This window comes from Hipposideros armiger, unplaced genomic scaffold (assembly GCF_001890085.2).
Source record: "Hipposideros armiger isolate ML-2016 unplaced genomic scaffold, ASM189008v1 scaffold_29, whole genome shotgun sequence".
Lineage (NCBI taxonomy): Eukaryota > Metazoa > Chordata > Mammalia > Chiroptera > Hipposideridae > Hipposideros > Hipposideros armiger.
The window spans coordinates 857,263-882,726 of NW_017731379.1; the positions used below are offsets into that span (position 1 = coordinate 857,263).

The 25,464-nt window shown below is 46.0% G+C and overlaps 1 protein-coding gene across 2 annotated transcripts; it reads right to left on the reverse strand.

The window, feature by feature from the left end:
• Positions 1-270: 270 nt before the first annotated feature.
• Positions 271-24,804, reverse strand: CUNH17orf67 (chromosome unknown C17orf67 homolog). 2 transcript variants are annotated; one of them, XM_019636748.1, is made up of 5 exons: positions 24,724-24,804; positions 23,983-24,162; positions 20,816-20,916; positions 2,691-2,828; positions 271-703 (listed from the first exon to the last, which is right to left on the reverse strand). In XM_019636748.1, the coding sequence occupies exons 2-4, from the start codon at positions 23,999-24,001 to the stop codon at positions 2,712-2,714; spliced, it is 237 nt and encodes a 78-aa protein (XP_019492293.1). In that variant the 5' UTR covers positions 24,002-24,162; positions 24,724-24,804; the 3' UTR covers positions 271-703; positions 2,691-2,711. The 2 variants fall into 2 exon arrangements, with proteins under 2 accessions (XP_019492293.1, XP_019492292.1); XM_019636747.1 differs by lacking the exons at positions 23,983-24,162; positions 24,724-24,804 and adding an exon at positions 21,748-21,907.
• Between the last annotated feature and the right edge of the window lie 660 nt (positions 24,805-25,464).

Consider the following 25,464-nt stretch of genomic DNA (forward strand, 5'->3'; position numbering starts at 1 on the left):
GCCACCCACTTTCCACAAGAAACACCTCCTTGGCTAGAAGACCAGGATGGGTACCTGGTGTCAACTTATGGCTGTATCCAGAGCTGGCCTGGGGCAAATAATCTCCAAAAATTAGATGGCTCTTGTGAAAAATTGCTGGGTGTTTGTATTTTCATCCATTCATTTATTCCAAGAACAATGTGCTTTCTGATGCTAGATTCACATAGATAAACAATGGAGGGAAATCTCTGCTGTCTTCTTGGAAGGAAAGGAAAAGAGACACCACGGAAAGCAGGTTTAACACCTATATTTATTAGAGCAGAAAAGGAGAGGGAAAAACAGGTGTCCCAAAACCTCCACCACCCCAAATGGCGCTTCACTATTCTGAGTCCTTAGATAAAGCAGGCAGCCTGCTTCCACGCTTTGGAGGACCGGCTCCATCAGCCCAGGTAAGATTCTCACTCTGCCCATCCTTCCAAACTGCTAGGGTGGCTATTTGCGGGGGGAGGGGGTGTCTATGCTTTAAGCACTTGGTTTCGGTGAGTTATGCAGGTTAGTAAAATGAAGCAGCACATGCATTTGCCACCAATCCCCAAGGCAACCCTTGCCATGGCCACAGTTCACAAGGTCTGAAGACATCCATTCCCGCAGCTGAACAGTAAATGACAGAAGGAGCCTCATCCTGTTTTGGCGTTATCCAGGTCGATGCTTATCAAAGTGCTTGCTGGAAAAGAACGAGAAAATAGTGTTACCATGATGGTGATGTGGATAAAGAAGGAGGGAGACGGTGACAAGGAGGAGAGGAGAAAGAGGAGACTGGGGGTGGGGGGAGGAAACCGCCACCAAGCTGTCACTTCCTAAGCACTTCCTATGATGTACCAGGGCAGCACTGTTTTCCATGCATTGACTTTTTTAATGCTCAGAACGACCATATGAGGGAGGAACTCTTACTATCCTCATTTTGATAAGGAAACTGAGAGAGACATTGGGCAATTTTCCTCAAGTGGAATCACTGTCTGAATGTTGTCTGTCTCCACATTCCAATCTGATGCCTCTCCAGCCACTGCTTCCTTGTCTTCATGTAAATGGAGATGCTTGGAGTGAGGCCTCTGAGGAATCTTGTGTTTTATAGGACCCACCCCCACCCCCACCCGCAGCTGATCCCCAAAGCCTATTCTAGCTCGAGGCAGGGGGCTCAGTTGCCCTGGAAGGTGCTGCCATGGGGCTCACTCAACCCCAAAAACGTTCCTCTTGCCTGGCCTGCACACTGGTAATAAGTGCCTCCATTCATGCAGTCATTTACTGTGGGTCAGGCTCCATAGATATCATTATTGCCCCAATTGACAAATGCAGAAACTTGGAGGTTAGGCAACTTTCCCAAGACCACAGAGCAGGAACACGGCTGAACCCAAGCCTGCCAAATTCCAGAGTCTGGGCTCCTAACTACTCCACAGTTTTGTTCTCTGGAAGAAGCCAAGCGAGGGCTTCTAGTGCTAGAGGACAAAGATCCCTGATGCAGGGGCGGGACAAGCTCTGACCTAGAACAGGGCTCCAGAGGCTGGAAGGACCAGAACAGCCAACCCCTGCCCCTCAAAAACAGAACTTCTGTTCCACTCCCAACAGATGCTCCTCTCATTATCTGTTAAAGCCCCTCAGAGGACACACACACACACACACACACACACACACACAGAGGACCCAGCAGTACCATCCATGTAAAAGCATGCAGGACTGGAGTGGCCAGAGACTGACATACCAACCACTGCTTAGCATGAGTTAATAGCTTCATCGGGCTCCTTTAGCACCTCGATAAAACAGGGTTAAAATGCATGCCCTGCCATGACATAGGGGTGTTAAGAGGATCAAAAGAGAGGATTTAGGTGATAGTTATAAAGAGCAAGACTCTAAAGACAGCTTTCCATGTTAATTCACAGTAGCATACAAAATAAGCAACAACGATAAGATTTCTCTTAATCAGAGATGACAAACTGCCCAATTACATCCTGTCCTGCTTCATCGTATAAATGACGGAGGTGAAATGACATTCACTAGGCTTAACCTCTGAAGGGATTTGCTGCTTTATCTAATAGGATTTGGAAAAGGAGGAAGGAGATGGACATAGACAGACGGTCAGGAAAGAAGCAAACAGCTTCCGGTAGGAGCAAGGTGCCGAGGTGGGGTATGCAGGCACGCTAGGAACCCTGAGCAGCCCACTTCAGGGGGACCAAAAGGCCAAACCCAGAGGAAGAGGGAAGACAGGGTGAGCCTGGCAGATTCCCAGCCTGGAGGACTGTGGGAAGACGGTAAAGAAGTTGCTACTCCTGGTGCCAGTAGTGATGATGGTGATAAACGTCACACTGGTCAAGCCCATGACTGCTGACTCCACCTTGAGACCCAAGTCTAAACAAGCCACACTGCTCCAGATTTGTATTCCAGAATGACCTTGTCTGGACAGCAAATAGGGTCACATCCCTCTGCTGTTTGGGGTCTCTTGGTGAGACAATAGAGGTCAGGCTCCCTTGAGTGTCTTCCAGGGCTTCTCTCAACCTGGCTGCCACCTGTCTCTCCTGCCTCGCTCTTTCCACCGCTCAGCCCATAACAAGCTAACTGGCTGGTGCCCCTAACACCATGTTCTCAAAGGCCTCTGAGCCTACACACGTGTTGTCCACTGCTGCCTCCCTAAAACAGAAGGCCTGGGAGAAGGAACATACCAGAGGCTGGTCCCAAGCCCCTTACACGGGATGGACCAGGTTCCTGTCGCAGTGGGGCTTGCAGTGAGGGTTCAGCCAGTGCTCCATGAACTGCTCCTCGGCGCGGTGCTCCAGGCGGAGTAGGTGGTGCATGTACTCCTGTCAAAACAAACCCACAAAGAAGAGAGGCTTTTATCCACAAGGACAGCTGAGCTGCCGATGTGCGTGATGTGGCTGTAGTTCTGAGACAGGAAGGAGGGGAAACAGCCATATCCATGCCTCTCTGTACAGACCACTCAGGCAGACCCACTTGATGGGCAAAGGAGAGATATCTGAGTACTCTAAGTGCTGGGAGGGTGTGTACCCGCGGGAACTCATATACACTGCCAATGAGGTGTAACCTAAAACAACCACTTTGAAAGACAATTGGTTGCCGGGCCGGCTGAGTGGCTCAGTTGGTTAAGAGTTGACTTAAGAACGCGAGCTCTGAGCAACAGGGCCGCCGGTTCGATTCCCACATGGGCCAGTGACGCTGCGCCCCAGCTGAGCTGTCGCTGAGCTGCCAACAGGTGGCAGGATGGCTCAGCTGGTGTAACAACAAGATTGCCTGTTCCATGGTGGGCTACACCCACCCGCAACTAAGACTGAACTCGGCACCTTGAGCTGAGCTTCCGCACGGATGGCTCAGCGGATAGAGCGTGCGCTCTTAACAACAAGGCTGCTGGTTCGACTCCCACATGGGATGGTGGCTACGCCCACCCACAACTAATATTGTAACACAGCACCTTGAGCTTAGAGGCCACGAGCTGCGGACGGGAAGCCAGATGGCGACTGGCGCCCTTCACAACGAAGATTGAAGAACAACAACTTGGCTGGTCCCTTTCCCCAATTCCCCAACACTGTTCCCCTCCCCCAGTTCCCCCAAAAAAATCTTAAAAAAAAAACACAGAACTTTTAAAAAACAAAAACAAAAAAACAAACAAAAAAAAACGATTGGTTGCCTGCAATCCAGAAAACTCACACCTCATTTATACCCGAGAGCAGTGGTCCTTAAACTTTATCAGTCCTCAGAATCGCCTGGGGGCTTGCGAAAACACAGATTGCTAGGCCCCACCCCCAGAGTTTCTGATTCAATGGGTCTGGAGTGTGGCCCCAGAATTTGCCTTTCTAACAAGTTCCCAGCCAATGTTGATCCTGTTGCTCACTTTGAGAACAGAGAATCTCTTGTATCAGGAGATATGGGTCAGAATGTTCATAGCAGCAACAAATGTGTAGTAGAAAAACACTGGAAACATGCAAATATCCATTGACAGAAGGATGGAGAAATAAATTATGATAGGGTCACACCGTGGAGTATTATATAGCAATGAACATAAATGAACAATAGCTACATACAACAACATAGGTGAGTCTTAGAAATAGCATGTCAAGTGAAAAGAGCAAGTCCAAGAAGATGACATTTACAGTGTGGCACCATTTTTGTAAAGCTCAAAACATGCATAGCCAAGGACCGGCCGAGTGGCGCGTTGGTTAAGAGCTGGCTTGGGATGCCAGAGGGCTCCGGTTCAGATCCCACATATGTGGGCCAGTGACACTGCCCTCTACAGCTAAGATGCTGAACAACAGCTCAACCTGGAGCTGGGCTGCCATGAGTCGCTGGCGACTGTATAGGCTGCAGCGGGTTGCCACAGGCTACTGTGTACAGCTAGCAGCCAGCGTGAGCAGCCAACAGTCGCAGTGAGCGGCCATCCAGAAGCCGGCGACTGATCTGCCTCGCCCGGGAAGAGCGCAATGATGGTGCCAACTTGGGCTAGTGAAGCAACGTCTTCCACAACTAGACTGAAGAACAAAAGGACAGCAACTTGTCTGTTCCCCTTCCCCCAATTCTCCAGTGATTTTCCCATCCCCCAATTCCCCCCAAAAAAATCTTTAACAAAAAACATGCATAGCCAAGAATATATTTGTTATGGCTGCCTGCATGTGTGATAAAATCATCTTTTTTAAAAGGCAAGCAATAAATATAAGAAAGCTGAAGTGGCTGCACTATTTTCAAACAAAGTTAGACTTAAAAAAAAAAGATTGTTACTCGGAACAGAGGGGCACTAGGAAGGGTCTCCACCTCTCCGTCTGTCACTCTGCCTCCCATTTCTCCCTTCCACGTTCCACCTCCTGCACCATCTCTGCTCCACCCTGACAGAGTGATCCTGTCCACCATGCTGCTCGCCTCAGGCCTTCACCAGTATGCCTGCCTGATAGGAAACAGAAGGTGACAACTAACTCTGCCCCTTGAGTTCGGTCTGTGGCTCGAGACCAGGGATCGGCAAACTTTTGAGACCGAAGAGCCGCCAGGGGTCAGCAAACTGCGGCTCGCGAGCCACATGCGGCTCTTTGGGTACGTACACGTGGCTCTGAAGTAAAATTGGAAATGAAAATAAAACAATCTTAGTTTCATTTATAAAATTTTTACAGGATATTATTCACATAATGGTGATCATATAAAAATATATTTATGGCTCTCAAATAATTTTTAAATTGTTGTGAGGGACAGGGTTGGCTCTTCCAGGGGTTGGCAAACTTTTGAGACAGAACGTGCCCAAGGAGCCGCATGTGGCTCGGGAGCCGCAGTTTGCCGACGCGTGCTCTAGACAATGTCATTGTAACCAGCAGGTGAGGGCAGCTCCTTGTAGGATCTGTCACCTTCCCCCACTCCATAACAGCAGAAAGAAGCCCTATGCTCCTGCCCTGGTCCACGGTTGTCACTGACGGCCTTTGTTGATCTCTGAGCTTCTGTAGAACCACAAATTCTCCCTCAGATGGTTCGCCTGAAGGGTCTTTTATGAAGGAGCTATTCACAGCCATGTGAACGGGGTGAAGGCAACCACCACAGAACATTCCAGCACTCAGGACTAGCAATAAAGGGAAGCCCTGGCCATGTCTAGACCTGCAGGGCCCAGAGGAAAGGGGCTGCAGTGGAGGGGCTCAGCCTCTGCAGAACAGGCAGGAAGCGGGGAACAAACACTCCACCCTTTCTCTCCTCTTGCCCCCCATCTCCTGCAGATCCCAAGAAGAAGCTAGCCAGACAGGGAACCCAGTGATGTGGGCCACGGGGGTTCAGCCTCCTGAGCTGGGCAGAGCAGGGTGGAGGACGGATGGGGGACGGAGTGGAGAAAACCAGGAGCCATACAGGGATGAGTCACAAGGAGTGTGCTGTTGCCAAAAGAAGGGGGCAGAGATCACAAATAACAGATGTTACTGATGCTTGTTGCCAGGAGCCAGTGGCCACTGAGTACACTGATCCGGCGATGGGGGCGGGGCGGTTGTGTCCCCCCCCCCCCCCCCCCATCCGCATGCGGTGGTTGTCTCTCCCCTCCTCTCTGTTTGCTCCTGCTCTGCCCCTTCTCAACATGAGTGTCACTTCCAGGTTTAGAGTGGGCCTTCTCTTCCCAACAAGACTTGGTCTGCAACTAAACCAGTTCAGGCCGAGTTTTCTGTGTATTGTTTCTCATCGCGTTATCTCATACGCAAAGAAACTACACAAAATAGAACAGGTCTTCGTCGATACAGAAACATGATGAATGAACAGGTTGCTTTTGAAATACGAGTGAAGTGTTACTTCTCTTGTCTTGGTTACAAAAGTCTCTTCCTTTCCCCCATTCCTTGTCTCTCTGTCTTCTGGTGCAAACAGAGGAGTGGCCCGGGGGCACTGCTGAGAAGACTGGCAGGAATTCGCCACGTATCTGATCACAGCCCCAGGTGTCTAGTTAAGCCAGAAGCTTCCGCATGCTGGCTAGACTCCCTCCTCTTCCTCATCTTCCCCTCCCACTGTCCAAGGAACCCCTAAATCCCATGGATGTTCCTGGGCCCGAGATTCCAACCACTTTCTCTAGAGGCTTCTCCCTGCCTCTCCTCTTTTTTTTTTTTTTTAAACTTTACTGGGGAACAGCCACGGTCATTGGTTACACATTGCTTTCATGCTACAATGGCATAGTTGACTCTCTCAAGGAGGGCACAGCTCACAGTGGCCCATGCGGGGATCGAACCAGCAACCTTGGTGTTATCAGCACCATGCTCTAACCAACTGAGTTAACCGGTCACCCCCACCCTGTCTCTCCTCTTATCTCTTTCCTCTCCATTCCACCCACAGCTAGAGTGGGGGTTTGGGGGGTATTGTTTGTTTGTTTGTTTGTTTGTTTGTTTGTTTGTTTTTTGCTTGTTTGTTTTGAATAGACTTTATTTTAGAGCATTTTTAGGTTCACAGCAAAAATGAGCCGAAAATACAGAGATTTTTCACATGCCCCCTGTCCCCATACACATGCACAGCTTTCCCCACTGTTAACATCACCCACCAGAGTGGTGCATATTTACAATCAGTGAACACATTGACACACCATCACCCTAAGTCTAGAGTTCACATTAGAGTTCACTCTTTGCGTTGTACCTTCTACGGGACTGCACAAATGTATAATGACGTATCCACCATTATAATATCATGCAGTATCAGACATGTTTTCCCTGCCCTAAAAATCCTCTGTGCTCCGCCGATTCATTCCCCACTCCCTGCTAACCCCTGGCATCCACTGATCTTTTTATTGTCTCCATGTTTTCATCTTTTCCAGAACGTTGTATCATTGGGATCAGACAGTATCCAGCCTTTTCAGATTGGCTTCTTCACTTAAGTTTGCACTTAAGTTTCTTTCATGGTTTGTCATGGCTTAATAGCTCATTTCTTTTTAGTGCTGAATAATAATGCATTGTTTGGATGGACTGCAATTTATTCATCTATTCTCCTACTGAAGGACATCTTGGTTTCCTCCAGGTTTTAGCAATTGTGAATAAAGCTGCTATAGACATCCAGGTGCAGATTTTTGGGTGGACTTCGAGTTTTCAACTCATTTGGGTACATATCAAGGAGAGAAATGGGTGGATTGTAGGGTAAGAGTGTGTTTAGTTTCGTAAGAAACTGTCTTTGAAAGTGACACTTTGCATTCCCACTAGCCGGGAATGAGAGTTCCAGTTGCTGCATATCCCCACCAGTATTTGATGTGGTGAGTGTTCTGGGTTTGAGGCATTGCAATAGGCAGGTGGTGGTACCTCACTGTTGTTTTAATTTGCAGTTCCCTGATGACGTATGATGTGGAGCATCCTTTCATACGCTTATTTGCCACCTGCACATCTTCTTTAGTGAGGTGTTTATGTTCAGGTCTTTTGCCAGGGTGAGTTTTTAAAATGTTAAAAATGAAAAAGGCTTTATTGGATTTATGGTTATTGCAATCATGATACATATTACCATTTGGAAAGTATGTAAAAATAAAGAAGAAAGCGAAAAATTCCTCTTGTTTTTTTTGTCTGTCTTTGCAGGATACTGTTGCAAAGTGATGTTTTGTTTTGTTTTGTTTTGTTTTGTTTTGTTTTGTTTTGTTTTGTTAATCAACCCATGTTGCTTCCTTGCTTAAAATATTTGAATGGCTCCCACCGGGCTCCGGAAAAAGCACTAATTCCTTAATGTGGTTTGTGGGACTCTGCAATCTGGCCTCACCCATCTTCTGAGCCTCTTCTCTCACCATCAGCCCACTAGAGCAGTGCACTGCATCCCCCCTGCAGAGGCCATGCTTGCTCTTCTACCTGAGCTTATGCTCGTCTCTCTGCCTGGAGCTTCTCTGTGTGTTCTGTTTTTCCTCTCTCACTCCTACCTGACTTTTCAGGCCTCAGCTTAGATGTTGCTTCCTCCAGGGAGCCTTCTCAGGTTCCCTGGACTTCCCCCAGCATAGCCCTGGTCACTCTGTTTGGCAGTGACTTCTCTCCCTGAGAGTAGGGACTTAACTGGCCTGCATTGTCTATCTCACTGGAGATGCCATGTGAGTCAGCTCCCATATCAGCATGTGAACTTGATGTCTTCACAAAAGGGAGTAGGTGGAGATAGGAATGCTTTTTGACTTGGAGGATATATGTTGTTGACATTGCCCTGAAAGACGTCTGGGTGCTGTAATTATGGGATGCGGATCATTGCAAAGTATGCATGAAACGGATCCATATAAACACCTTTAGGTAACCTTACGCAGCAAGCCATTAATCAGAGAAGTGGTGTTTCACCTTGAGAGGGAGTAGTCATATTTGCTAATATTTGTATAAGATTAAATTAGTTTGGTATGTATAGATATCATAAAAATCCTAAATCATAGAAGCCCTCCTATGGCATTGATAAAGCTTTAATAAAGAGTCAGTTTTAAAACTTTAAAATTTTAAGTTTCTAGAAAATCCTCTAGGAAGTCTTCATCCTACCTTAAGTATAGCTATTTAAAAACTATTTTTCATTACTGTGCAAAGGAATAAATTTTGAGGTGTCCAAATTTCCCGAATTTTTTTTCCTTTCCCCCAGGACCCCTGCAGTTTGAATTTGTCTTGATTATCATTGTTTTTATTTAATTCATCAAAATGAACCCTGTGTCCTGGCAGGGCATATCTGGGGCAGCCAAGGTGGGGGGTAGATGGTGAGAAGTTTCCTCATGGGACCCAGCAATGGGCTGAATCCTGCCCTGTCCAGCCCTCTCCAGGGAGTGGCCAGAAAAATAGTAACTGGGAGGAATAAGAAGGCCATGTAAAGTTTTGCTAATAAGGAGCAAAGACTTCCCAGCACGTAGCTTTACCTACTCAGCTGTTCCGTGTAAGCAGCACACTGAAGGAACCTACTAAGTTGCCTGCTTGCTGGACCATGTGGTGGAGAGGCTAAGGGGTCTGGTCAGGGTCTGCACCAGAGTCTGGTTCCAATCCAGACCCTGCCAATATTGCTTTACTCCAGCCTCCATTTGTCCATCTGCAAAATGGGGGTGACACTAGCACTTATTTCATTGGGTTGCCAGGATTCAACAAAATAATACAAATAAAGTTCTGTACCAAATACGTAGTCCTCATTTGCCCCCTAAACCCATTCTCTCCCCTCCTTTACCTGGCCCTGTGCAGGGAGAGGACGACCTAGAGGAAGTGCAACCACAAGCTCCCTTTGTCCGGGATTTTCCAGCTGGGTTTGACATAGGAGGCACCAGCGGAAGGCTGGAGGGTGGGAGAGAGGCAAGGGCATTTATTCCCCTGGTGTCTCCCTGAGAAGTCACAGCAGGTTGGCTGCCTCCCTCTCCTGAAGGCCACAGCTCCTAGAGGCCTACCCTCTCCATTTCTGGGAGCCACAGCCTTCCCGTACCCCTTCATGACTAGGAGCGGTTAGCCCTGGATCTTGCATCTTCTCTTGTTTTACCTTGATCTTGGCACACCTTTGCAATAAGTCTCTTTGTGAAGCTCTCCTCACTTGATTCTGGTTCCTATTAGATAAGAAAGACCTGAGCATGCCTTGAGGTTGTGCATTGAGCATCTCCCCCAGGAACTGGTCTACAGGAAACTTTCAGTAAATGCCTGCTGAACGAAAGACTAAAGCTGAGGGCCTCAGAGTGTGGTCTGTGCTCCCCTTGGGGGGAGCACAGAGTAATACTAACACATTATTGACCTTCTCTTGTGTGCATCGGTGGATACAACTGGTTCTTTGGCGAGAGTCAAGTAGTAGTAGTTCCTCAGTAGTCACTGCATCCTTCACCATCACACACTCACAGTGTAAAACAGATGAATAAATATAAAATGTTCTTCCAATGCAGTTTCACTGAAGAACGCCCCAGTGAAGCAGCAGAAAGTGACACAGAGGGTCATGTGCAGGCCACTTCAGCTGCGTGGCCAAATACGATGGTTTTCTTCAGGGAAAGCACTTGGGTGACTGTTGGTGTCAAGGATTGAACTAGCCGTGTTTTATGTGCATTTCTGGCAGACATCTTCTCGAAAATGGATGAAGTGAGCCTGTCACTTCAAGGAAAACAACTGACAGTACTTGTCACAAAATGATAAAATCCGAGCTTCCAATTAGAATTCCAGGAAGAATTTTAGAAAAGTTGTAGTGTTTACTCCCAGGAGCCTGACAGCTTTCTGATACTTAAAGACTTTCTGACGAGATTGGTGGTGATATTAACGAATGTCACTGCTAATATACAGCATTGATATACCTTCTGTAACTATATGCTCATTTACATTCTTATTTAATCCCTACCCCACTCAGCCAAACATCCAACTGCATATATATATGTGTGTGTGTGTGTGTGTGTGTGTGTGTGTGTGTGTGTGCATATATATATTTTTTTTATTGGGGAACAGCCATGATCATTGGTTACACATTGCTTTCATGCTACAATGGCATAATTGACTCTGTTAAGGAAGGCGCAGTTCACAGTGGCCCATGCAGGGATCGAACCAGCAACCTTGGTGTTATCAGCACCATGCTCTAACCAACTGAGCTAGCTGGTCACCCCCAACTGCCTTTTTGATGGTGGTGACCAAAGTATATCTAGTATATGCCTTAGTGCTTGGCATATAGTAGGACCTCAATAAAACTCACCAGAGAAATACACAAACGAATGACTGAATAAATGAATTGACTGTTTTTTCTCTGCAATCTTACTAAATCCTGCTTGGAAGGTTCCTCGACACCTGTGTCAGTCTGCTCATTATAACGTCCCAATCCAAGTGTACATATATATTTCATACTCCTAAATAGCAGCTGAAATTATCATTGAAGAAAAACAACCAACAGAGAGAGAGAGAGAGAGAGAGAGAGAGAGAGAGAGAGAGAGAGAGAGACAGACAGAGAAACAAGCACTGGTTTCCATGACATTTCACTATTTATTTAAAATGTTAGGAAAATGAATATGCCACAAAGGCCTACAAGCAATCATTAGTCAAAGATGAAAAGCCAAACTGCAAAGCTGCTGAAAACCACAAATTCAACAATTGTGTTGGCTGAGTTAGAATTGACCCAGCATTAATGATAATCTCAAATGTTCCTGGATCGAGAAAGAAGGGCTAGATGGAAAATAAATTTTAATTTTTTTTAGATTCCTTTCTTCAAAGGGGGAAAAAAATACAGCAAAACAAAAACCACTATCTGTGTTCCATGTCTAATGCCAATGATAATGATTTAAGTAAATAATTTCTCAATAATTAGAGCGGAAACTGGAAGTGGTCCTTTATTATGACACTGGAGTGGTTTGATAATGAAATTAAATACCCACCAGAACCTGATCTAAGCTGAAAATCATTAAGTGGACAGTAAACCTATCAAAGAGGGAACTTTTTCCAAGAAGGCCAAAATCCTTCCTGTGACATATGCCTGGAATTAAAGGTCCATCAACACGTGGATAAATTATTTTGCTCATTAGTAACAGCAAGGTAATCACACGGGCAGAAGGGTGGCTCTGAACTTAACTACACGGGGACACTTGGCACTTGAAGGCTTAGCCCTAAAGAAGGCAGATCAGTGATGTGCACGATTTACATCCCAGTCACTCCCTCCCAACTGGTCTTTGAGATCATGGGGAACAAAAGGGTAATGGAGTTACTACATACATTTGTCAAGGGGCTAAACATGAAAGCATATTTTGCAAAGACTACTGACAATAAAGTTAATGTGATTTATGCTTGCCCAACAAGAACATTCCTTAAAGGAACACAGGCCAAAATGGAAAGCATATTCCCAGGGCACACAAGAGCTTACGAATACAATCACAAAAGACATAATTTTAGCTCGTACGTCATCTTTTTAAAGAATTTCCATGCTTCGCCCCAGCAGTTGGCAAATAATTTCTTTCCTAAAATTTGAGACGATTGAGAGAAATTTAATGAATTTAAGGGAGGCAATAAAAAAGGATTTCTTTGGGGGGGAGGGGGGAGGGGGAAAACTCCAGGTTTTGCAGTAGAGGTAGGTCCTGGAGACGAGCAAAGAAAGGAATGAAGATAAGTATAATGAACATTTAGTAAACGTCAAATACTGTGTTTGGTGCTGGGGACCCAGAAGTGAAACAAATAGTCCATCCGCCCAAGCCGTTTAGAGTAGCCTAGGAGGAGAGACAGATTTTCAAAAAGTCAAAAATAGCAGTCTTGTGCTCTGAGTGCTATGGCGGAAGGGCAGGGGCATCAGGAAGGCCTCTTTAAAAAGCATCATTTAAGGTGGGTCTCTACAAATGAATAACAGTTAACCAGGTAAACAAGGACAGAAGAAACAAGTTACAAAGGCAGGTGCTATAAGAAAAGAACTTCAAACACACATTCCAGGCAGCTTGCTTCTTCTCATGGGTTTCTAATGCCAACGAGTGACCCAAAGGTGTCCATACAGACAGTTATCAGTCATTCTTGAACCCTAATCCTCCCTCACTGCACCCACACCTTCCGCCCCAGGTCCCCAATTTAAAAGGGCCACAATCGGGCTGGCCAAGCAGCTCAGTTGGTTAAGAGTTGGCTTAAGAGCGTGAGCTCTGAGCAACAGGGCCGCCGGTTTGATTCCCTCATAGGCCAGTGAGGTTGCATCCGAGCTGAGCTGCCAACAGGTGGCAAGATGGCTTAGCTGGTGTAACAACAAGATTGCCTGTTCAATGGTGGGCTATGCCCACCCGCAACTAAGACTGAACTCGCACCTTGAGCTTAGAGGCCACGAGCTGCCGATGGGAAGCCAGATGGCGACTGGCACCCTCCACAACAAAGATTGAAGAACAACAACTTGGCTGGTCCCCTTCCCCAATTTCCCAACACTGTTCCCCTCCCCCAATTCCCCAATAAAATCTTTTAAAAAAAAAACTGCCACAATCATGATCCCATCATATCTTTACCTTAAAACCTCTACTGGAACATTCTCTTGAAAGACAAGAACATACTTTTTTTTTTTTTGGTAAAGATTTTTATTGAGGAATTGGGGGGATGGGAACAGCACTGGGGAATTGGGGGAAGGGGAACAGACAAGTTGCTGTCCTTTTGTTCTTCAGTCTAGTTGTGGAGGACGTTGCTTCACTGGCCCAAGTTGGCACCATCATTGCGCTCTTCCCGGGCGAGGCAGATCAGTCGCCGGCTTCTGGACGGCCGCTCACGCTGGCTGCTGGCTACACATGGTAGCCCATGACAACCCACTGTAGCAGTGGCTGCAGCCTACGCCATCGCCAGTGACTCATGGCAGCCCAGCTCCAGGTTGAGCTATTGTTCAGCATCTTAGCTGTAGAGGGCAGTGTCACTGGCCCTCATATGTGGGATCCGAACCGGGGCCCTCTGGCATCCCAAGCCAGCTCTTAACCACTGCGCCACTCAGCCAGCCCTATTATTTTTTTTAAAAACCCTTTTGGAAAGCACTTGGATGGTATATACTAAAGGCTTTCAAAATATTCATATCCTTGGATCAGTCATTTATTTCCTGGGACTATATCTTTAGCAATAATAAAAAACACTAAAAGCACTTTAAAGCAGAAATGTTCAGAGTGTTGTTTATAATAGAGAAATAGTGGAAATAATCAACTATCTAACAAAAGAGGCTGATTCAGTGTCATTATGGTATAAAGGGTTTATAATAATATGAGGGAGTGTCTGTTATAATATTAAGAGAAAAACTAGGATGTAAAGTGGTAGACAATGACCACACTTTTTAAAAAATATACACAAAATGACTAGACAGAAATATATCAAAAATGGCAATGCTGTCTTTGAGGAGAGGGAATAAGATTGCACCTGATTTTCTTTTCTTCTTTTGATTCTTTCCTGGTTTCTAATTTTTCTATAGTAAATAAGAATGGTTTAAATTTTTATTTGTAATTACACAAGCAATACAGGAACATATTACTGTTGTTTAAAATTCAAACATCAAATATAAAGTTCCCTGGATCACCACTTTCAATCACAGTCTCCTTGATGAGATGACACAGTTGACAGTCAACTGATTATATTTCTATTTCTAGACATGTACATCCATGTGGATGTACTTATTAAATATATAGTATTATTTTGTGTGTAAGTACCAGGAGGGCAGGGTCAAGTCAGGGGAAACAGAGAAGGTGACGTTGAGAACGAAGAGGAGGGTACCAGGCAGAAATAATGGAGAAAGGTATTGCAGTCAAGGGCACTCACTTATGAAAATATACTGAGACCAGAGAGAAGATGGCCGAGTTGAAAAATAAAGAGAAGTTCTGGGGGATTGGAGCATAAATTGCCTTGGAGGAGTGGCAGGAAATGGGACAGAGTGGTGATTTAGGGAGGCTTTATCTCCTAGGCCAACATACTTGGCCTTTATCTTATAAGTAGTGAGAAGCCATAGAGGTTTTTATTTTGCTATATTTTAAGAAGTATTGAGGTCTGACAATTAAGTTCGTGAACTTGTTGCAATGATGTTGCTAACCTTCCTTGATATCAGAGGGATGATTCATTATCAACTTGTACCAACTGGACAAACAGTTAACCAAGTTTACTATTTGGAAGTGCTGAGAAGGCTGCGTGAAAAAGTTAGATGACCTGAACTTTTCGCCAACAATTCATGGCTCTTGCATCACAACAATGCACCAGCTCACACAGCACTGTCTGTGAGGGAGTTTTTGGCCAGTAAACAAATCACTGTATTGAAACACGTCCCTACTCACCTGATCTGGCCCCCAATGACTTCATTCTTTACCCGAAGATAAAGGAAATATTGAAAGGAAGATATTTTGGTGACATTCAGGACATCAAGGGTAATACAACGACAGCTCTGATGGCCATTCCAGAAAAAGAGTTCCAAAATTGCTTTGAAGGGTGGACTAGGCGCTGGCGTCAGTGCATAGCTTCCCAAGGGGAGTACTTCGAAGATGACCATAGTGATATTCGGCAATGAGGTAGGTAGCCCTTTTTTTAGGATGAGTTCACTGTCCCACCAGTGGTACGTATGAGAACACTCAGTTCCCTAGACTCTTGCCAGTACTTGATATCATCAAACTTTGCATGCAAAACTTTCAAAATAGAAAGAAACAAAGTTTGAAAAGAAAACTCACCTTATCCACTCCTCTTTCCCCTATATGTGTATGGAGACATGTTGCCAAACAGTAATGGCAGTATTTTCTCAATGATAAGATTTGGGGTGAATTTATCCTTTCACCTGCATCCTTTTTGCTGTTACTCAGTGTGTCAGTTTCCTGGGGCTGCCATAACGAAACACCACCAGCTGGATGGCTTGAAACAACAGAGATTCATTCTTTCACAGTTTGGGAGGCTAGAGGTTTGAAATGAAGGAGCTGGCAAGGTTCTTCCCGGGGCTTCTGGGGAAGCATCTGTTCTGCACTTCTCTCCTAGCTTTCGGTGGTTACTGGCAATCTTTGACGTTTCTTGGCTGGTAGCTACGTTTCTCCAATCTTTGCATCTGTCTTTACATGGCCTTCGTCCCTGTGTGTCCCTGTGTCCACATGTCCTTCTTCTAAGGACACCAGACATTGGATTAGGGCCCATCCTAATCCAGTGTGACCTCATCTTCACTTGATTACATCTGCAAAGACCCTATTTCCAAATGAGGTCACATTCACAGGTTCTAGGTCAGCAGATGAAATGCAGCAGGGTGGGAGGACACGAACATGCAAATCATAGCATAATACATTTATACTATGCTTCAGTTTAAAATGAGCTGGAATCAGACATATTGTTGAGGGGGGGGGGGAAGCAAGTTGCAGAATAAACATGACCCTGCTTTCCACACAGCCTGAACTTCATCAGTGAAGAGGCAGGTAAGCCTGATATGTTCAGACAGCGTGGGGCGTGGGAGGGCGGGGGAGGTGAGAAGCAAGTGAAGACCAAGGTGGGGACAGAGGGAACAGCCAGACCTCTACGGCCTTGTAGTCCACTATAGGACTATGGATTTTATTCGGAGTAAGACAGGAAGTCACTGGAAGTTTTTAAGCAGACGAGGGGATGACATCTGTTTTAAGTTTTAAGAACTGGCTCTTGGTGCTGTGTTGAGAACAGATCCAGAGAGATTCAGAGAGGAAGCAGAAGATGGGGCAACACAGTGCTGCTCAGTCTAGTCTAGGGACTCTGGTGGTGGCGGTGGAGGGTGAGAAGTGGTCAGATCCTGGATTTGGAGCAAACACAACTCAGTGGAGGTGGCACCACTTAGCTCGATGTGAAAGGTAAGGGCAGGAAGCTACTGTAAGGAAGGGCACAACTGGGAATTCCACTAGGGGCTGGTAGGCCTGAGCTGCCTATTAAATGTTCCCGTGCAAACCGTCAAGTGGACAGTCGCATAAAGGAGTGTGGAGCCCATGAGGAGAGGTCAGGCTAGAGGCAGCAGTGTGAGGTCATCGGCACAGAGGTGACACGTAAACTCTCGGGGCTAGACGGGGCGGGAGGGCAGAGCCCTGGGCTGCTCCGACATTCAGAGCAACTGTCAGGGGCTCAGAATCTAGCAGAGGAGAAGGAACAGTAGAAACCACAAAGCAGGAGGAGAAGCTGGGGCGAGGTGTCCTGGGAGACTGGACTCCAGACAAGCAGAGCGCCCACAGGAAAGAAGAGAGGTCAACTGTGTCAAAACAAAGCAACATGGGCTGGTTCCTGGTACCCAGGACACAGGGGCTAAGAGGCACGTCTGCTGTTCTCTAGGACAGTGCTTCTTAAACATAACTGTGCGCACAGATCAAGGGGAACCTGTGGAAGTGCAGTGTCGCCTTCACGGGGTGTGGGGAGGAGCCCGAGGATCTGCGAAGCCCGAGGCCAGTCTGGGGCCACGTTTTAAGTAGCAAGAGTTTAGACCCAAAACCCTGAAAATCAACATAAGCACGGTCATGACTGAGGAATACGGTCGGGGAAAGCTCAGAATATTTCTTTCCACTTTCTTTCCTCTAAACGCAAATGCAGTCCTTCTTTCCACACGGCCCTGTCGCCATTAATTTCTCCCCAGGCAATCTTTTTTTTCCCTCCATTAGGCTGTTGAGGCTTCATGATACCCAGGAGATCTCCACCACGTCTCTAGGAACCAAAGCAGTGAGTCCTAAAGTAAAACGTGAAGTCGATTCATCTAAAGTCTGGATGTCCTCAAACGGGATGTCCCAACAGTATCCCAGCCTTCCAGGAGTGGCCGTGCCATTCCTGTGACACCTAGAACCCTACTCCCCCAAATCTTTGAAGGTTTGGAGGCCATGTTTCTCCTGAATTCATCTCATAGCCCGTTTCTCCACCACTGCGGCTTCCAGATTCGAGTGATTACCTTCCCCTTTTGTCAACCACCTTCACCCACACAACACATGCCATCTCTCATTCCTCCAAAGAACCACTAACACAGGGTTGCTGTGTAGAGCAGACTTTTTTTTTTTAAGGCTTGGAGGTGGCAGGGGTTAATAACAGCACCGAGCAGAAAACGGCTTCAAACTCAATGTCAGGCGTTGCCGTAAGATATCAGCTACTTCCTACCATAGCTTATTTCTCAGCGGTGTGCCCTCTGAGCCCTATGCCCCCAGCTGCCCCCCCCCTCTCTCCCTGACCCCTCTTCACATCTGACCACCCCTGAGCCTTCCATCTTCTTCCCCCCATCCCCCAGCTGCTTCCGTACATTCAGTCCCCCTCCTGCTTTCTTCCCCAGGGCATAGATCCCTCTTGGTCTCTCTCCTCAGCCCCACAGGGGCCTTACCTTCCTCCACAAAGGGCCCCAGCAAGGTGCTCACACTCCTCTGGGTGGGAGCGGCCCTCCCCACATGCGGGCCACCCCAGCGAGCATCTCAGTAGCATTCTGTCCTTCCCGCTACAGAGTCAGAAAAAGATGCTTGCTGCAGTGAATCAGCAAAATGCATGCGGTCAAAACAGTCCAGCCCGGAACCTGTTTCCAAAAAAGCCTATAATTCCAGAGAAGCCAACATCTGCCAATATTTAAGCCAAGTGTCAAAATGATAAACATTTTGCTTAATAGGTCTTCCTGGGGAGAGACTACTGCAAATCTTCACACTTGTTTTTCTTTTCAATTCTTAATACCTCCCCAAAGCACCATTCGTTCACCCTCATCGGTGACCTCTCCCTTCTCTAAAAGAGTTTTCTTTTGCACAGTCCCTCAGAGAGGAGAAGCAAAACAAAATAATCCAATCAGTCATCTCTTAGTAATTTCAAGTGGTGAGCACACAGGTCTCTGGGCTCAGCTCCCAAGGGCACACGCCGTCCCCAGAGATCACTACCTGTGCTTATTTGTCCCAGCCCGGCTGTCTGTCTCCTGGGTACCATGGCCAGGAGGTGCCATAACGTGTCCAAAAATGTCATTTCCCATTTCCCATGTGTAATGGTCTCTGCAGGCCAGCATATCAGAGGCTGGGTCCTGAACCAGTAAATGGCTCCTTATAAATCAGCTCTAATCACATCAGTCCCCTGCTTAACGTCCTTTGACAGCTCCCACTGAGTACAGAATGAAAGTCAGCTCCTCTATGACAGCCAGGGCCTTCCAACGTGGCTCTGGGAGAACTTTCCATGGCCACTGCCCAAAAATTTGAGTCAAGATCAAAAGTGGCACTGCTACATGGACTCATGTTCTACAGCACAGGGACCAAGGAGTTCCAAGTCTAAGGCCCCTGGATTCGTGGGGAACCACACCTTCTTGCCTTTACCAGTGGGAGCCCCCGGGGACCCTTGCACCAAGCATCCTGCCCCCACCCATGCCCACGGCCCTCCTAACCCTCTTCCGCCATACTTGAGACCGCACTCTGTCTTGGTCTCCCACTATATCTCCCCAAATTTTTTCTCAGCCCCGTCCAGCTCCTCTTCCTCTGTTCATCTCCGAGCATTAGTGTCCCTGACTTCAATCTGGGGCCTCTGGTCTTCTAATTGCCTCTCAAACCATCTGTCTAAAGCCCCAGGCTGCACTCCCCCATTTAAAAAACTCCTTCGAGCGTGCTCTCCTAAACCCAAGATAAAGTTTAACACACTCCAGTCCTTCTTCATCTCGTGCCTGCCCACCTCCCAGACCCCTTCCACCCTGTGCTTGGATATTCTGAGCCACCTCTCATTTCTTCTACCAAAGAAAACAAAGTCACGTTCACCCTTAACAGCCTGACGTCCTTGATTCATTTCTAAACCTCTTTGTGCATAGCCGTGTGCGAGTTCCCTGGGTCTGCCGCCAGCTCTGAGCAGAAACCCAGGCAATGTCGGCAGCCTCCCAAATATGTAACACTCAGGGAGTAGTCACGGTGTGCCGAGTACTGTGTTAAGTGCCTGCCTATGAATCACGTTATATTATCCTCATAAAGTAGTTGTTTTACATTATTATTTATAATAACAATATAATAATGTAAGTAATGGCATTTACTGTTACCCCCATTTTATAGTTGAGGGTCCTGAGAGACAGAAATATAAAGAACCTTCCCCAAGATGATGCAGTTACCAAAGGGGGAGATTCAAACCCAGGCAGTCAGCACTCTTCATCACTGTGCAATACTGCATCTTAATAAGAACATTTTAAAGGAACAACCCAAATTATCCACAAGACTCGAGAGCGAGTGACGGTAATTGCTGCCACAGGTCCTTCTGGGCCTGGACGTGAAGACACATGAAAAGAGGGTGAGCCTGGAGCCCAGCTGCGGTGGGCACAAATGAATGAGGCCAGCCTGGACACGGACACGGCTTCCCAGACATGCTAACTTTGCCTGGGTCACTGCGACTGACCTTCTCCTGGGCAGGGCACAAATAACAGGAATGTCAGCCCTTCCACCACGACCCGGGAAGACAGGCCAGGCCCGAACTGACCCGGGGCCAGCGTGGTAGGGTCCAGTTAACACCCACCTCGAGTCCAAAATGAAGGCAGGGGAAGGGCCCTAGTCCAGAAAGGCTAGGCAAGGGGACACCACAAACCCACAGCAGAGCTGAGGTGAGAAGGCAGAACCCCGCAGGCAGCTGGAGCAGAGATTCTGCCTGCCCAGAAAGAGCAGCCTTGGCTAAGGACACTGGTTCCAGCCCACCCAGCGCTCAAGAGAATGAGGAGAAGATGGGGTTGGCACCAGCTACAGGGCACAGCTCCAGAGCACCCATTCGGGGTGACACCCAGCAGCCTTCTCAGGGTCCTGGGACTCTGCCATCAGCCCCACTGTTTGCATTTTAAATACTGTGTGCACAGTAGGTGAGTGGAGCTGGCCCCTGGGGGGGGGAGGGGGGGAAGGAGGAGCATAGGTGAAAGGTTAAGGTCACCTTGCACCCGAGTCTCAAACAGAACTTCCATCCAGCAGCCCATGCTGAGCAGGGACCGGCACCCAGTTTGCTTTCATAACGAAGGAACATTCAAGTGATCTCACTTTCCCTTCAAACAGCCCGAGCCCAGCACTCACCCGCATGGGCTCGTCAGGGAACCCGGGTTTGCTTGGCCTGTCCTGGCGCCGGGATCTCAGGAGCTGTTTGGCCTGCTTTTCGGTCAGAATCGGGGAGGCCCCTGAAAAAGTCAGGACAGGGCCTTAGGGACTCTCGGGGGCACACGAGTTCACAGTGCAAGGCGAATGATTAGCAAGTTCAATTTCAGTCAAAACACTAAAGTTCTTTCACAGGGACCTGTCCCAAAGGACGTGGCATTCCAGAGGGCTCAGAAAGGAACTCTAAATTGTTTCTAATAGGGTTACCTCAGAGCCAATGCTGCACAACAAATATATTTACCTATTGCAATGGCCCATTTATTCATAAGCGGGTGTTAATTTAATATGTTTTTTAAAACATATTTTCTTCAGTTTTCTGGTCAAGGTGTTTCTCATCCCTTAGGTTTGCTTTGGTGGGATTTTTTTTTTAAATCCCCAATACGCTAAATCAAATTAAAGTTGTCATTGGAAGATGCTCAGTAATAAGATTATGTTACACTTCATCATCACACATGGTCCCTCCAAGAAGATATTATGACAATAAAATTATATTAAGTTCTGATAATCACACACAAACGCTAAAAGCTATCAAATAAAAGTCTATCGAATTTTAGTGATCTCATATGAGCTCTAAAAGAAGGCATAGTTGAAGGTTGATGGGCATTTTTGAGAATTCGAGTTCAAATACATTTAAAGATTAAAAAAAAATAGTGTATCCCTAACAATAGCGATTCTGGGAGCCTGCTCTTAGAAATCTAAAGCATGAAATTGTGATACATTATACATTTACATATACTTATACAAATAACATACATCTTATTTGAAATAAAAATATAACTCAGAAACATAAGATAGACTTATTTCAGTTTCTTGCGTCAGCATTGAAATAGGCTGTTTTTGGAGTTAATGCTCACCTGAGAAGAAAGTCAGTAAGGTAAGAAAGATCACGAGCACAAATAATTTCTTCATCCTGCCTTGGTTCCTCTCCTTGTCTGTTGTAGAATGAATCTCCCCCCAGCGAGCCAGCCTACTTGAAGGAAGCCACCGCTGGCCCAAAGCTTGTTTATGCTTTGACTAACAACGCTTACGGTGTTATGCTAAGTACATCTGACTGAGTTTTTAGTGTGACCACAAAAATAGTTTCCTCTGAATTCCTATAAACATCCACCCTGAGGCAGGAAGTTATCCCTTTCTAATTTGACGTTCAGAGCTTGAATTTGAGAAAGCAATATGTGATATTCATTTCACTTAAACAGATAGATAGATATATATATGTACATATACGAGGACATCATCTAGTCATTTATGAGTTTTCATCTGTAGTTTCAGCTTATGTGGCTACTCTTTCACTGAGAAGCAATCATCTTATAGTTGCATATTTTATGACATTTTCCCAGAACCCATTCACCAATCTAATTTGACCTTTCCAATAATTTCAGAGGCAGACAGGGAAATTAGCAAGGGGCATAACAAAGGTGAAAAAAACTTTTTTCAGCCCACTTGGGAGCCAGAAAATTCAGGGTTCGCATCCTGGCTTCACCTCTTTCTAGCAATGTAGCCATCAGTACATCACTTACCCTCCCTGAACTTCAGTTTTCTCTCCTATATAAAGGAGATGACAGTACCTATCTTGTGGGGTGCAATTAGGATGAGGAATAAGATATGAATTGCACGACAACGAGCACTAGTCCCCATTATCCATCTCCATTTTCCAAATGAGGAAGTGAGGTTCAAACAGGTGAAATGTGCCCAAGTTCACACATGATGGATGCTAAAGTCGAGCCGAATTCTTCTGTCTTTAAAGCCTGGTGCTCTTCCCATGTGTCCCGAAAGGGCCTTGTGCAATCTACTGTCAGACTGTGAACAGTCTTACGCCACACGGCAGTCATTTTTACAGACTAAAACCTCAGTAACCTGAAGTGCTTTTACATTCAAATCATCTATCACTATCACATAAAGAAATTATTAAGTGTATTATAAAAATAGGTCTGGGGCCAGCCGAGTGGAGCATTGGTTAAGGGTTCGCTTGGGAGCGCAAGCTCTGAGCAGCAGGGCTGCCGGTTCAGATTCCACATGGGCCAGTGACACTGCCCTCTACAGCTAAGATGGTAACAACAGCTCAACCTGGAGCTGGGCTGCCATGAGTCACTGGCAACAGCATAGGCTGCAGCCCCTGCTGCAGTGGGCTCCCATAAGCTACCATGAGTGACCGCCAGCCAGCATGAGCCGCCGGCAGCCGCCATGAGCAGCGGTCCAATGGTCGGAGACTGACTGCCTCACCTGGGAAGAGCACAATGATAATACCAACATGGGCCAGTGAAGCAACGTTCTCCACAACTAGACTGCAGAACAAAAGGACAGCAACTTGTCTGTTCCCCTTCCCCCAATTCCCCAACGCTGTTCCCTCCCCCAATTCCAATAAAATCTTTAAAAAAAAAAAAAACAGGTCTGGAAGATATGTGACATTTATTTGGGATAAAATTCTCAGTTCAGAGAAGAGATCTGATATTTCTGTGGTCACTTTGCCAGTTCAAAAAACAAAAACCAAACAATACCCTATCTGTAGTTTTCTGAGTTTATGCTAATGTTGTGTAACTGATATTAAACCTAAGTGTTCTGCCCACTCTTTTGGTATAAAGATAGTCTGAACAGATTGTAAACAAGAAAAAATATCATGCATTGTTAACAAAGTTGCCTAGTATACGAATTTGCCCAAAAGTAGATGTTTGGTTTTATGTATTCTGTCACGATTAACATCCTTCTGTTTTTATATAGTTTTCCTATAGTCCCTCCTACAGTTTTCAATAACTTAGTAATTTTAGGAGCACTATTTTAGGAACATACGTTTGTCACATTAAACATCTTGTGCATTTTTTTTATGTGCATTGTCAGCTTGTTCATTTCTTTTGCTTTTTGTGGCTGGATCAAACATAACTGTATTGTTTTGTTATATTAAATAAACATCTGTGAATCAGAATGTTTTCTATGATATTTTATTTAACATTTAATATCCAAAATATTATTAGTTTAACATGTAATCAAGATAAACAAATTATTAATGAGATATTTTACATTCTTTTTTTTTTTTTGTACCAAGTCTTCAAAATCTGGTATTTTCCATTTACATATTTCAAGTGCTCAGTAGCTACCTGGGGCTCGTTGCACCATATTGACTGGTGTGGGTCTAGATCCTTCCTTCTCTATTACCACCACTGCAATCTAGGCTACTGTGACCTCTCATTCAGCTTCCTGCACCAGGCTCCCAACTGGTCTCCCAGCTTCCCTCCGTGTTTGCTTCAATCCATTCTCCACGCAACAGCAATGATGATCTTAAAATAGAAATATAAAATATCAATTGGACCTCATCACTTCCCCGCTTAAGAATTCTTCTTTATCTTCCCACTGGATATCAACAAAATCAGAATTCTTACCATGCACCATAGGACCCTGTGTTATCTATGCCCGCTGCCCTTTCCAACCCCACTGGGACCACTCCCCTCCAGCTCACTCCAACCTAGTCACACTTACTTTCAACTTAACAAGCTCTCTCCCACCTCAGGACCTTTGCACGTGCTCTTCCTCCTTCTTTTAATGACTAGAACCTTCTCATCCTTCAGGCTTTCAATTTGAAATTTCTCTTGCTCGGGCAAGTCTGACTTTACTGGCCTACTTCAGGAAGGTTCTCTGCACCCCACCACTATTACTGTCTGCTAACCATAATGTGTAAATACTGTATTTCTTTACATTTTAAAATCTGTCTCCTTCACTGCACTGTAAGCTCTAAGTAAGCTTGTATTACTTTTATAATTTAAAAAGGGGTGGGGGTGGGAAGGAACCTCTGGTAGACTGGAAAGTTACTCCCAGAGAATGTCAGGGGTCTGTATCCCAACCTGGGATGCTGGCTCAGGGTCTCAGGTGGAGAAGGCCCTTCAGGTGTGATACTGGCAGGACCATCCAAACGCCCTTCAGCTGTCCCCGGAGACTATTGGAAAACTGAAAGAGCAAGGTCACCTTGTTGTGAGTGTTACTCTGGTAGAGAGAATTCTCTTTTATCCTCTACCTTCCTTCCCAGGGAAAGCAGCCCCGAGACCAATTAGGTGAGTCAACAGGGGCTCACAGTTGAAGACGCAATTCCCAAAAAATCCACAAGGTGGCAGAGTAAAGAGAAGAACCAGGGACAATCAAGGACAGGAGAAAGAAACAAGGCCACCAAGGTTTACCCTAGAAGTTGCCAGGAGCTCCAGGAAATCCATTGAAAGTGAAAAGAGATGGTGCCTATGACTAATTTCCTACGATTCTAATTGATTTGAAGGTCTTCATTGGACACTGGAGCCTAGGAAAGCTGCATTACCAATATGAGAGTTGAGAATATATAAAAGAATGCCACCACCATATTCATAGCACCCTAACACAACTAGTATTTTCATTCGCATGGGTTTCCCATCCTTTTTGAAATTCTCAAATGGCACAGCTGTTTAAAGATCAGTGATAAAGCTGACATCACTGAGCTCTCAGTATCATCACACTGGATATTCTTTTTAAAAGGACAAGACAGTAATTTCAAATTCCGTGAGGTAGAGAAACTTCAGGGACAAGGGAACATCTTTTTTTTTAACTACAGAAAGATGTTG

What these genes read in the sequence shown, in the direction of transcription:
- CUNH17orf67 (XM_019636747.1), bottom strand. Translation starts at nt 21,802, where the DNA reads ATGAAGAAATTATTTGTGCTCGTGATCTTTCTTACCTTACTGACTTTC. An exon ending in CTTACTGACTTTCTTCTCAG is followed by an intron (nt 20,917 to 21,747) that starts GTGAGCATTAAC and finishes TGACTTTTTCAG; the next exon opens with GGGCCTCCCCGATTCTGACC. An exon ending in TCCCTGACGAGCCCATGCGG is followed by an intron (nt 2,829 to 20,815) that starts GTGAGTGCTGGG and finishes TTGTTTTGACAG; the next exon opens with GAGTACATGCACCACCTACT.